This window comes from Panthera leo, chromosome C1, assembly GCF_018350215.1.
Source record: "Panthera leo isolate Ple1 chromosome C1, P.leo_Ple1_pat1.1, whole genome shotgun sequence".
Taxonomy (NCBI): domain Eukaryota; kingdom Metazoa; phylum Chordata; class Mammalia; order Carnivora; family Felidae; genus Panthera; species Panthera leo.
The window spans coordinates 19,676,021-19,688,663 of NC_056686.1; the positions used below are offsets into that span (position 1 = coordinate 19,676,021).

A 12,643-nucleotide genomic window follows, 5' to 3' on the forward strand; every position below is an offset into this window, starting at 1 on the left:
GGAGGGGAGGGGAGGGGAGGGGGCTGCCCGCGGGGGGTTGGGTCATTGTCTTTTAGAATTTGGGAGCCTTTGAAAAGCCGTGGGCCCTCCCACCGCTATTGTGCTGGGGAAGATGTAGCAGCCTCTTCTCCGAGCCACCCCTTTGCCTCCGGACTTCTCTGGGGCCAGCAGCCACCCGACCAGGGGCCCGGGGCCGCGGGCTCAGCCGACTACCATGGGCTCTGTGTCAAACCAGCAGTTCGCAGGTTCGAGCTCGGGACTTACTGGGGACACCTTAGGCTTCAGGGGCGCCCAGGATCCACATAAAAGGGAGGTTGGGAAATGTCCCCCAGCCTGGCCGAAGGACCCTAAGTCTGTGCGGCCTCCTGCTTCAGGGGCCATTTCTGGAGCAAGGAACCCTGGTGTCCCAGCGGCGTGCACGCCGAGGCTACGGGGGCGGGCGGCCAGAAGAGGAGGGGCCTGTCCGGCCAGCTATCCCCGGGCAACATGTTGTGGGAAGAGGAGCAAAACTTTTGGGGCAACACTGGCTTCAGTGGAAGCTTGGGGAGCGCGGGAGGCGGCCAGGACAGGTCTTTCCTCGCCAGCTTCTTGGTAGCTACAGCCACCTGGGTGCACACCCGTGGGCTGGACACTCGGGTCTCCCTGCTGGGTCTCGAGAGGGCCCTCCCGATTCCGTGGCCCCCCCAGTTGAGCGCCCTCCCAACCTCCAGGTGGCTGCGCCAAGGCGCCGGAGGAGGCGCCGGAGGACGCCGCCCGGGCGGCCGAGGAGCCGCAGCTGCTGCACGGTGCCGGCATCTGTAAGTGGTTCAACGTGCGCATGGGGTTCGGCTTCCTGTCCATGACCGCCCGCGCCGGGGTCGCGCTTGACCCCCCAGTGGATGTCTTTGTGCACCAGGTGAGACCGATTCTGGCAACTTTGCCGGGGGAAGGGGATGTTGGCGCGCATATTCAAGGTTGGGCGGACGGACTCGGCTGTTGGATTGAGGGAAACCGTGGGATCTCATTGTGCGCTGGCACCCCAGTTCTGAGTCCCCATTAATTCCAACGGGATGGGGGGCGGGCAGAGCCGATTATCAGCACGCCCACCCCCTTCCCGGAACCCCTCTGGCTTACCACGTGTCTGTTACCTCTTTCCCCTGGGAAGGGGGCAGGGGGCAGGGAGGTGACCCCATGTGGCAGAAACTAAGGTTGTATTGTGCTTGCCGGTGGGGGGAGGGCCAGCAGGCCGGCCAGGGAAGCACATGCCGGTTCTGAGCAGGGCCCTGAGCGCCCAGCGTCTTTCACTAACATGTGAATGGAGCTCCCTGGCGGGAGAGAGGCAGGCGAACCACTCTAGGATCAAACAGGGGTAAAGCTGAAAAGTCAGCTAGTTTCCAGCACCCAGGTGGTCACGCAAAACTAAAGCCCTGAGGCCCGAGTGAGTTTGGCAGATCCTTGGAGAATCTGTTTGGGGGCCTGAAACCTCTTCAGAGTACCCGCCTCTGGCACACAGTTCGCCTACTGGGCTTTTGCCGTCCACTTCTTCCAGGAAGGAAAACCTAAGGAGCCCAGGCCTTAGACTCCTGGTCCAGGCTGGGAGGGAGTTAGGTCACAACCCCAAGTTCTCAGTTAAAGCAAGGCAGCCCAGTGGGGGTGAAATTCAGTGTCGCAGGGCAGGGTGTGGAGGGAGGCTAGCCTCTGGACCTATTCTCTGCTTGGCATTTATGGCCCCAGACAGCCATTGATTGCTGTCCTAACATTCCGGCCTCAAACAAGGAGCCAGAGACTTCAGGTTTCCCTCCTCCCTGGCTTCCTCTTCCTCTCACCCTCTCCTAAATATCTTAGAAGTGTCCCAGAGGTCCTGGGACACCAGCCACCCATAACAACCACATAAAGGAAGTTGCTGCTGGTGTCCCCTCCACCTTTGGAGGTTTCATGTTGGACCTGGGAAGGAGAAATTGATGATCTCAGGTCCAGTAGGTTGACACCCAGGCCGGGCAGGGAGGGGTTACTTCGGGGAGGTTGGCTTTAGGAGCTGAGGGGGAGGGGAAAGGAGGATGTGGGGATTAAGGGTTGGAGCCTGAGGGATGGTATTCTGGAGGGGGAGGGGTGAAGAAGGGAGATCCTGGGTGGACTGGTCCGAGGCAGCGGGGAAGTCTCCCGAGCATGGCCTTCAATGAGGACACAGAGTGGGGGGAAACAAGGGAGATATGGGATGCAGGGAGGCACTTAATGTTGGGTACCTTGGAGTCACTGGACTACTCGAACATCTGCTGGGAGGGTATACAGCAGGATGCTTAGCCACCTCCTTGCTGTGTCCTCGACCTCCCCCCCAGTCTTAACGCCCCCCCCCCATCAGACAACTAGTTCTGGCTAGTGGCTTTGCCCCCCTCCCTGTCTCATTTACATATGTGAATGATAACCCTCAGGAAGTAATTGTGGGAGAATGCAGGGAATTGGCCTCTTTAGATCTATTAAATCACTTTATTACAGGAACCAGCTTTGAATGGCCCTCCTCAGCGGGGTAGCCAGCTCTCCCACTCTTCCATTTATCTGATCACAAAGAGATTAAAATCTCTTGGTCTGGAGATGGACTGGACAGCTTCCCCAACTTTGGGAGGCTTGGAGTAAAAGAGACCCCAAATTTTCTTGCCTCCCTTCCAAAGGCTGCTGAATAGGATCTGGGAGGAATGTAGCCCCTCATCATCTGGGTTTCCTTGGTGATATCCAAATCCCAAGGAAGGTGTTCCCGAACAAATGAATCTGTGCCTCAGTCCACTTAACCTTAGGATCAAAAGCAAGTGGAAAATATTGGATGGCATAGAGGAAAGCAGGGACCTTCAGGTTTTGGGGAGGGGAGCCTGAGCCATGCTCCTTCAGATGGGTTAGCTGGGAGATAACCTGGACTTGGGGATCTCGGAATGTCCAAGGACATTCCACAGTGGAATAAGTTATCAAGAGGGAGTGGGGCTGGGATAAGGACTCGAGAATTTTAGTCCCCTAACACCCTCCACGAAACAGTCCTAGAAGGACAATGACTGGAAGTTCCCTGAGCCTATGGAGCAAGCGCCGGAGCTTGGGGTGATCTCAAAACTCTATGGTAGCGGTTAGACTGGTGATTACAATCCCTGCACTTGAGGAATGTGAAATATCTCTTGGGGGCTCTACTGGAGAAGAATTAAGTAGATGAAGGATGATCCCTAAAAATTTTTCTAGGGAAGGAAAATGTTCCCAGTGTGTGCATGGGGGGTAAGGCACTCTCTTCAGCAAGAAAACCTCCCCTCCTTTGGCTGCTGGTGGTGGGTACCTCGGAGCCTGATGTGGTGAGAAGGATAATTGTCCTAAGATAAACATCTGCCTGGAGGGAGGATCGGGAAGCCCCTTTCTAAGAAAAGAGGAAGAAGGGGGGAAAGCAATTTAACATTTTCCTTTCCAAGGCTGGGCTTATTTGGTTCCCGACACACTCTTCTTTCTCAAATGCATTATGCACCCCCAGCAGTGGATAAGTAGGAAAGAAAACTTGCCCTTCCCCTTAAAGGGGAAAAAAAGAAAAAGGTGAAGAGATTTCTCTAAACAATCCTTTTATTCAGACACAGATTTTCAGATCTAGAACTCTCTGCTTGTCCCCAGGGTTAGGTGAGTTTATGAATCCTAATATTGGCAGATGGCCAGCCCTTAAACCGAGGTTTCTCAACCTCAACACTGTTGACATATTCTGAGAAGGATAACTCTTTGTTCAGAGCATCCCTCGGTTGTGACAACCCAAAATGTCTCCAGACATTGCCAAATGCCCCCTGGGAGGCAAAACCCCCCTCAATTGAGAAACGCAGTTCTACAGGGAACGGAGGTGCAAGAAAGCACTAAACTATTTTCCTAAGATTCACTAAGAATTTTGAAATCTTAATAGCCATTTTAAGAGTTTTGGTTTAACTCATGTTTCCTGTGGCTCAACTCCCAAACCCCCAAGACTGGTAGAAATTTGAAAACAAGAAAAGTCCTCCCTGCTTCTACAGCTGCTCAGAACCCAAATATGTTTAAAATGGCTTTCCAGCTAAAATACTGTATTGGAAGGCCTGGAGGCAAAAGAAGATCCCAAATCGGACCGAGGGACCGAGTTTGGGTCAGGAGAAAAAATTTCAATACAGAGAAACTGTGGAAACAGCTGAAGCCACGTGGCTTGCTTTTTCTGAAAAGGATGAGTGGGAGAGAGCGACCTCAGGCAGGATCTGGATTAAGAATCTTCTGGATGGGGTGGGGAGGGGAGAATGTAGAGGGAGATTTCTTCCCACCTGGTTTATAACCTTGTTGGTGCCTCTGATTACTCACCTCATATCTAGTTAGTGATGTGCTGGTCTTATCTCCTCCTCTGACCTATAAGCTCTTTGAAGAAAGGGACTAGCTGTCTAGTTTCCTAGTATGGACTTGGTGGGCAGAAGGAACTAATATGAAGAAGTAAGGAGTTCCTGAATTGGGAGGACAAGTTTGGGGTCCTGGTCAGTAGAGGCCTTCCTCCAGAGAGAAAGACTGGACATAATAAGGGAGGGAGTGTTACTGTTCTTTCTCTGAACTGATGTCTAGAATAGGGCTGGGCGCTTCATGCAGCATGAACTGGAGTGAATGTCAAAAGTGTTGAGACCCAGATAGGACTCTCTAATTTTTGCTCATGGACTGGAAGCCACAGGTTTGGTGGTCATTTGTTAGTTTTTCATTTTCACCTTAATAGGAAAGAAATGAGACTAAAGTAAGTGAATCATTTTGATTTTCAGAAAGTTGGTAGAGTTTGAGCATTATGGAATCTTCTTGGGTCCTTGTCTTTCTGAAAAGCCATGCTTTCTTGACCGTGGCCCAAGTAAAGGCTGTGCCACCATCCTGAGCAAGTTTTCAATAGAAGAAACTTGGAACCTTTTTAGCTGGTGACACGGCCTTGCCCCGGAAGTGGTTTTTTAGTGACTTTCCCCAGGGCAGGGTTGTTTCTTGAACATTCCTAACCAAACTATCACCAGGTCCTCACCCTACTAGAATTCCCTGTTATATTTGGGGGAAACTGCTCTAGGCAAAACCACCACCCCTCCCTTCTTCCTGCAAGCTGGAGTAACAATTACTATCTATATTAAGTCTGGGGTCAGGAGGTACGGGAGAGGAAGAGAGAATTTTCAGGAACAGTATGAAATTTGTACAGATTCATTTTAAATGATCTCAGCTTGGAGTTAAATTAATTCAGACAGGAAATCCAAGTCCAAGAAGAGTTCGTGGCTTTTGTAAATGGCAGAGAACATAAGAACAATTGGGTTTCTGGCTTTAAAACTCCAGGACCCTTTCTTCTGCACCCTTTGAGTGGGTGGGACCTGGTGAGAAGTCAGCGCCCTATCCTTGAAAGTTCAGTCCCCTTAACTGCTTCCTGAGGACCGAGGATGCCTGCCCTAAGAAGCTGGGGAGATAAATCTCTGGTTCACAGTTCAAAACCAAGCAACTCTCCTCTCCAGTCTCCCTCCGGCTGCCTTTATGCTGACAGCTGATGAGCAGCACCATCTGGTGGAGAACTCCAGGCAGTAACTGGTAGTCCTGGCTGTGTCTGAGCAGAGGTGACTGGTGGGGGTTGTCTCTGCTGGCAGCCTTTGGTTCCAGACAGATCTCTTTCCTCAACCCTCCCTGACATATCATCAAATAAACTGCTTCTGGTAGAACCGGTTGGTTTCCTAGCCCCTACCAAACCCTACCTTCAGGAATGAAGCCCAGGTAGGACTATGGGGACAATTCGGGACTGAGTCATTTCTTCCATCTGCTTCCTTTACTTCTATGTGGGTATCAGAAAGTTTTAATATCTACATCTAACATGTTTATTTACAAATATGACTTGCATTATACTGCATAGCACTGGCTGTAGGGTCAGGCTGATGGCGATCAGTGCATTGAATTTGGAGAACGCTTTACTTCTCTGCTTCCATGACCAGCTTAATATGGGGTCATAATGAGGCCTATCTGACAGACTTGATATGAAGGTTCAATGCATTACAACATGTGATGTGCTTAGAGCTCTCCTTAGCCTATAGTAAGCTTAGATGAATATCAGCAGTTTGAGGTGGTGGACAACTTGGTTTATTCCACAAATATTTGTGTATGGCTAGGCACTTGGAACTGAATGGATAGACACTCACTCGACAGTCTGCAGCTGGAATGGGCCTGAGTGATGCAGAAAAACCAGGAATGCAACCTTTGATCGCTGGGACCAAAGCAAGTTTCCCCCAAATTCTGCCTTGCCACTTCTGTAGAAAGGAGCGATGTGACTAAAACCGGGCAATGTTGGAGCTGGTTATCATGAAGTCTGATCCCCGGCTTTTGCAAATGATTAAAGAACCAGCATGTGTCTGACTTCCACAGAGCAAGTTGTGGGAAACTCGGGTTCCTGTGTGCTTTTCACAACACCATGTTCCCTAAGCTCTTTCGTATCAGCCACTGCTGAAGCCAGCAGTCGATGCTGGATGGAGTATCTGATACGGGAAAGGGTGGTGGAGGCCGTGGTGAGGTATTAAGGAAGCAGAAGGTCGAAGTATTTAACTGGCCTAAGTCCTTCCCTGCCATCCAAAAAAAGAAAGGTCTCCTTGCAACTGTTTTCTGTCTGATTAAATGCCATCCTCCCCTGCGGAGTGGGCTCCTTGTGGGCTGCCTGCCCTCCTGCCTTGAACAAATTGGGTGAGGAAGATAGGAAGGAAGCCTGCTTCCCCCACCAACCTTGAAAATAATTTACCTGAATAAATGGCCCTCATTTGGGTTCCCACATAGAGGATTTGACCGAAGGTAACATAGAGGGGTTCCTGTGTCCTCCTATCCCTGGAAGCCTGGGATGGCAGGGCAGGGAGAAGTGAGGATGCCTGCTGGCGGTGACTTTGGCCAACCCAGCAGTCTTGACTGGAAGAAAGGTGTCTCTATCCATTTCTCTCAGTGACCATAACCCCATTATGGAGAGGAAGGAACTGATGAATGTGGGGTAGGGGGGAGTCGGGGGAGCCGGGGAAGCTACAGCCTCTGGAACTCCAGGAATCTGACCACCAGAACCAACCAGTGTCAACTCTTTGTTTCCTGGGGCTGGGCTCTATTGGGGGAGCTCAAGCTTTGCCCCTCCCCCCCCCCCAGGCCTTTTCTTTTTTGGAGGGGATGGGGAGAGGGGCGGGGCCCTGCTTTGTGTGTGGTTGGGGGTGGGGTGGGGGTGGTAACAAGAATTTCAGGCTCCTTTCTGATGCTGGCCCTGTGAGGCCAGCTCAGTGGGGCTGCACGGCGATTACCTATCTGATAAGAGAGGAATTCAAACTATGTGTTGTAGAAAGGGGCAGGGTGGGGGGGGGGTGCAGGGAGCCACCCCTGCAGACCACCAGTCTAAATCTCGACTGGCTGCGGTAAGGTCCCTGCAGGGTTACATTCTTAAATTTGACAGTCTTAAATAAACCTCAAATCCTCCAGTGATGGAGTGGGTGACCTGAGAGGACCAGTCAGTTTCGTATTGCCCCCACTGGTATTCTCTTGTTCTCACAGCGAGCCTAGGAGGTGTAGATGGGTATAAAAACCCATCTGAGTTTCCACAGTTAGCACTAAAAACCCGAGTTAAAATTTTGAGCCTCTTGACACTCCGTTCTCACTGTTACCCTGCCCTGATCCAGTCTGAAGAGGTTGATGATAATTGCCACTCACTGAGGATTTATGTGTGATAGGCTACGTGTTAACTACTCTTCATGCATAAAACCTCATAGGGCCACCATAAAATTAATACTTGCTCCATTTTATAGGTTAGCACAGAAAGGAGGAAACAGGCCTCAGACTCCAAACCCTTGTTCTTAATCACTTATCTGCTGAATCACAGCTGGAACTAGGAGTGTCCCGGCCTCCGAGTCCACTAGGCAAATGGGAGGACCTGGGATTGTACCTCCTGACAACTGGTTTATCCCAGCTGAATAAGAGACCAGGCATATCTGCCTTCAAATCAAGGTCGATTCTGTGCAACAGGAAAGGGGAAAGGGCCCTTCACCTTTCTGCCGTGTTTTTAGTTCCTGCCTTAATGCTCTGCCCCTTGCCTCACATCAGCGTTGGGGGAGGGGAGAGGTCATCACGTCCCCTGGCTGTTCCTGGGGGAATAAAAAGGAAGGGAAAGGATATTCCTATGGTGGAACCGGTGGACAAAAGCTACAGATAATACATGAAATATTTGCTGAGCACATTCCCGATGTTTCCATGCCCACATAATCTTCATTAGAGGCCTAGATGGGTAACTTACTGTTCCCCCAATTCTCTGAAGGATCTGAGGTCCAGACCTGCATGATTGACTAAGGTCATGCAGCCAAAAATTGGTACAACCAGCATTTCGTGAACTCTACGGTGTGTCTGGCACTCAGCCCTATGCTCTTTTATCCAATTACCTCCATGGAATCTTTGTCTTAAGCAATGCCATCTAAATTAAAACAACAATGTCCACGATTGAGAAAGTGGGGATCCAGGCTGGCTAAGGAGCATGTCTCACCTAAGTCCCAGTTTGAAATATTCCTCCTACCAACCACCACCTACGTAATATAAGAGTGCTACTTATTCATGTTCCCTCACGTCAAGACTAGGTGCACAGTGATCCCTTTTGCTTCTCTGATCCCTATTTTCTACGACTACACCTTGTTGACATTTGACACACTCTTTGGATATTTTACTCTAATGGAGTAAGCTATAATGAAGTCTATTCTGGGGAGAGGCTGTCACTTCCACTAATGTGTTGCTGTTGATGCATTAAGTGGCAAGGTAGAATGGACTGTGAGCTTTGAATCGGGACCCTGGGTTCTTCTGACCCGTTTATTGCCTCTCAACTAACTATGTGATAACTCCCTATTTTGGGGAAGGCTGCCAGGCTCTCTGCAAGTGTCGATATTTTTAAATTTTGATATAAACATGTAGTCTATTAATGGGGTTGTTCCAAACACGCTAGATCTTTTTTCCTTCACCGGTATGACCTGGTCGTCTTTCCAAGTCAGACAATTCAGATTTACCTCTTGGTTCATTAATTCATCCAAAAATGTATTAGGCATTATATTCTGTGATTCTTTTTTTCTTACTGATTTATAGTAGCTTTTTATAGTTTTATCAGTCTATCTGTCTTGACTTGTACAGGTTGTTCCGTACTTTAACATTTTGATATTTAATTTCTCTGGAATGTAGTTTGCATACAAGTGCTATAAAAGTGTAGAATTCTGTCTTGGTAGCTAAAACAGATAGGTAATTTTCTTGACGGTATTGAACTGTTGCCCTTCCCTGTTGATTTCTCTATATATACTTGAACCTCCTAGTGGGCTTTCCCTTATAAACTTACTGATTCATCAGCTTTGGTCATACTGTCTTTTCCCTTTAACTTGCCAGTAACATCGTGTCTTAATCATAGGTTACAGGTATCAAGCACCATTATCACTAAATATTTCAGTGTGTGTTTTTAAAACTCAGGTCATTGTCTTTCACAATCTCAGTGCAAAGATCAAAATCTGGGGGGGCACCTGGGTGGCTCAGTCGGTTGAGCGTCCGACTTCGGCTCACGTCATGATCTCACGGTTCGTGCATTCCAGCCCCGCGCTGGCTCTGTGCTGACAGCTCAGAGCCTGGAGCCTGCTTTGGATTCTGTGTTTCCCTCTCTCTCTGCCCCTCCCCGCTCACGCGCGCTCTCTTTCTCTCTCTCTCTCTCTCTCTCAAAACAAAAACAAAAATTAAAAAAAAAAAAGAGAGAGAGAGAGACAGGGTGTGAGCAGGGGAGGAACAGAGAGAGAAGGAGACACAGAATACAAAGCAGGCTCCAGGCTCTGCGCTGTCAGCACAGACCCCGACGCGGGGCTCGAATCCACGAACTGCGAGATCATGACCTGAGCCAAAGTCAGCCGCTCAGCCTTCTGAGCCACCTATCTTTTCTTTCTTTTTTTTTTTTTTAACTCTACACCCAGCATGGGGCTTGAACTCACAACTCTGAGATAAGAGTTGCATCCTCCGCTGACCCAGCCAGCCAGGCACCACTATTTGTTGATTTCTCGTAACTGTTACATTTAAGAATTTTCCATCTGTTCTACTTTTGTCTAAATGAGAAGAGCTGCAAAAAAGTTATGGCATCTGTTTATGTAATGATTATTCTTTGTTAATGTAACATGGATTGCTTGTTCTTAATTGTGGTAGCTCTTTGAGTGGATAATTTCTTACTGATAACACGGAAATAGTATCACACTTGTACCTTAAAGAACGCGTGTAAGCAGTTTTTTGGTGGAAGAATGGAGACTAACATTAAAATCTACCATGTTTCCCTTCCCCAGAGCAAGCTGCACATGGAGGGCTTCCGGAGCCTGAAGGAGGGTGAGGCCGTGGAGTTCACCTTTAAGAAGTCTGCTAAGGGCCTGGAATCTATCCGGGTCACGGGCCCCGGTGGGGTGTTCTGTATTGGGAGCGAGAGGCGGCCCAAAGGGAAGAACATGCAGAAGCGCAGATCAAAGGGAGACAGGTATGGACGGGAAGGTGGCTGGACTAGGGAGAGTTCTCCCAGTCTAGCCCCTTTCTTGGGCCAGGATGCCAAAGACACAATGAATGAAGCCTGCAGTCCCTGGCAACGTGTGGGTGTTTGGCGTTTCTGCCTTAGGGTATGGGAGATGAGGAAAGGGCTGTAGGTGAGAAGGGCACTTAATTATTTCAGAAGCAAAGAAGATCACAGATGGGAAAGTATAAGTGATGGGAACAAGACGGTGGATGTACCTGTTGCTTCTTCACTAGGTCTCCAAGTGGCTAGTTTCTTTGGTCTTTGCTCTGTGCTGGAGCAGGTCATATAGTTGCCTGGCTCCTTTAATTTTCTCTCTTTTTAGTGAATGACCGGTACAGTTTCTTAAGCGTATGGTAGTGTCTTTCCTATCTCGTGAATTGCAGTTCCCAGTTGGGGTCCATGACTTCCCGTCCTTGATTATTTCAGAATTTTCAAGTGGACATAAATCTGAAGATCCCATCTAGACAATTACAGATTAGGGAAGAACTTAGAGGTATCTAGTCCTAGTCCTAAATCTTCCTTTTGTAAGTGAGGAAATTGGTTTCCAGGGAGGAGAGTGAGTATAGTAACTGATCAGAGCCCAGGTGTCCTCACTCAGAGGAAGGCTTCTGCTCTCGCTCCTTTCTCAACTTTACCATCCTGCTTTGTACTAGGTGCTACAACTGTGGAGGTCTAGACCACCATGCCAAGGAATGCAAGCTGCCACCCCAGCCTAAGAAGTGCCACTTCTGCCAGAGCATCAGCCACATGGTGGCCTCGTGTCCACTGAAAGCCCAGCAGGCCCCCAGCTCACAGGGAAAGCCAGCCTACTTTCGGGAGGAAGAAGAAGAAGAGATCCATAGCCCTGCCCTGCTCCCAGAGGCCCAGAATTGAGCTACAGTGGGTGGGGGCTATGCTTTTGTGATCAGGAAGTTTTGAGGAGCAGGCATCAATCGGCAGAGTGGAGAAAGTGGGGACAGGGTGGGTAGGGGGCAGCTGGCGCTGCCATGTGTCTCAGGCCGGGGTCCACAGCATCACCCCCTCTTCCTTCTTGGCAGGGTAGGGGGAAGGGGTGAGGCAAATGAACTCCAACCATGCTCTATCCAAATGCTTGTGAGCGTGTTCTGGGGAAAATCTCTCCCCGTGTGCTTTAGCTGAGTCTCCGCCCCCCCAGATCTCCAGCTTCTGAAAGTGGTCTGGATAGGGAAGTTGTTTTCCTTTCAAAGAAGGATATGTAGTAATAATTTTTCCCATGCCAGAATGTAAAGATCAAGCATGAGACCAGATTGATGGGCCCAACCCACGGAGCACTACTTTCTGTGGGAGGGAATCTCTCAAGGGTAAGGCAGGGTTTTTTCCACAACTTGTCCCCTACCCCGCTCTTGGGATAAGATGCTGAGAACTCTCCCGAGCAATGGGATTGTTGGGGGAACAGCTGCAGACCTGCTGTTCCTAAGCTTACTCTCACCCCATTCTGGGCCGATAGAATTTTATTTATTTGCTCCCTTGGATGACCGCACCTTGGGCCCCACTTTCTCCAGGATGCCAACTGCACTAGCTGTGTGCGAATGACGTATCTTGTGCATTTTAACTTTTTTTTTTTTTCGTAATATAAATGTTCTGGTTTTGTACTTTTGTGTATTTTAATCTTAAGGCCCTCGTTCCTGCACTGTGTTCTCAGGTACATGAGCGATCTCAGGGATAAGTCGGCAGCAGCTTCAGGTCTGCACGGCAGGAATACTGTTTGTTTTATCATCAGGGAGAACAACTATCTGGAGTGCATAGCCTATTGAACTACCTCATTTTTGCCAAATAGAACTGGCTTTTCTGCCATAGTGTCCTCTTAAAAACCCCTCCGCCTTCAATGTTCCATGGGAGACTAGGTTTTAGCTCAGTTGCCCCCATGACTTGATCTCTTTCTACCGGAAGATTGGAAATTGGTCCGAACAGGAAAAGGTGGTACAGGAAGGTTTGAAGAGGCTGCACCGAGCCAAAAGGTGCAGAGCCAAAGCCAAGGTTAGGAGAGGGCTGTCTATAAGTATAGTAAAGGATTTCTGTTCCAGACTTCTAATCCCAGGGCACGGGACTCACTTTACATACCAGATCCATCCTTCACTGGATTGGGCTAGGCCTACCATGCACAACAGGGTGTAT

General features: G+C 49.4%; 1 protein-coding gene across 1 annotated transcript; it reads left to right on the forward strand.

Annotated features, from left to right (window-relative positions):
- Positions 1–214: 214 nt before the first annotated feature.
- Positions 215–11,441, forward strand: LIN28A (lin-28 homolog A). The gene is made up of 4 exons (XM_042953178.1): positions 215–245; positions 711–895; positions 10,293–10,477; positions 11,164–11,441. Exons 1-4 carry the CDS (start codon positions 215–217, stop codon positions 11,381–11,383), a joined length of 621 nt encoding a protein of 206 aa, XP_042809112.1. The 3' UTR covers positions 11,384–11,441.
- Positions 11,442–12,643: the final 1,202 nt, after the last annotated feature.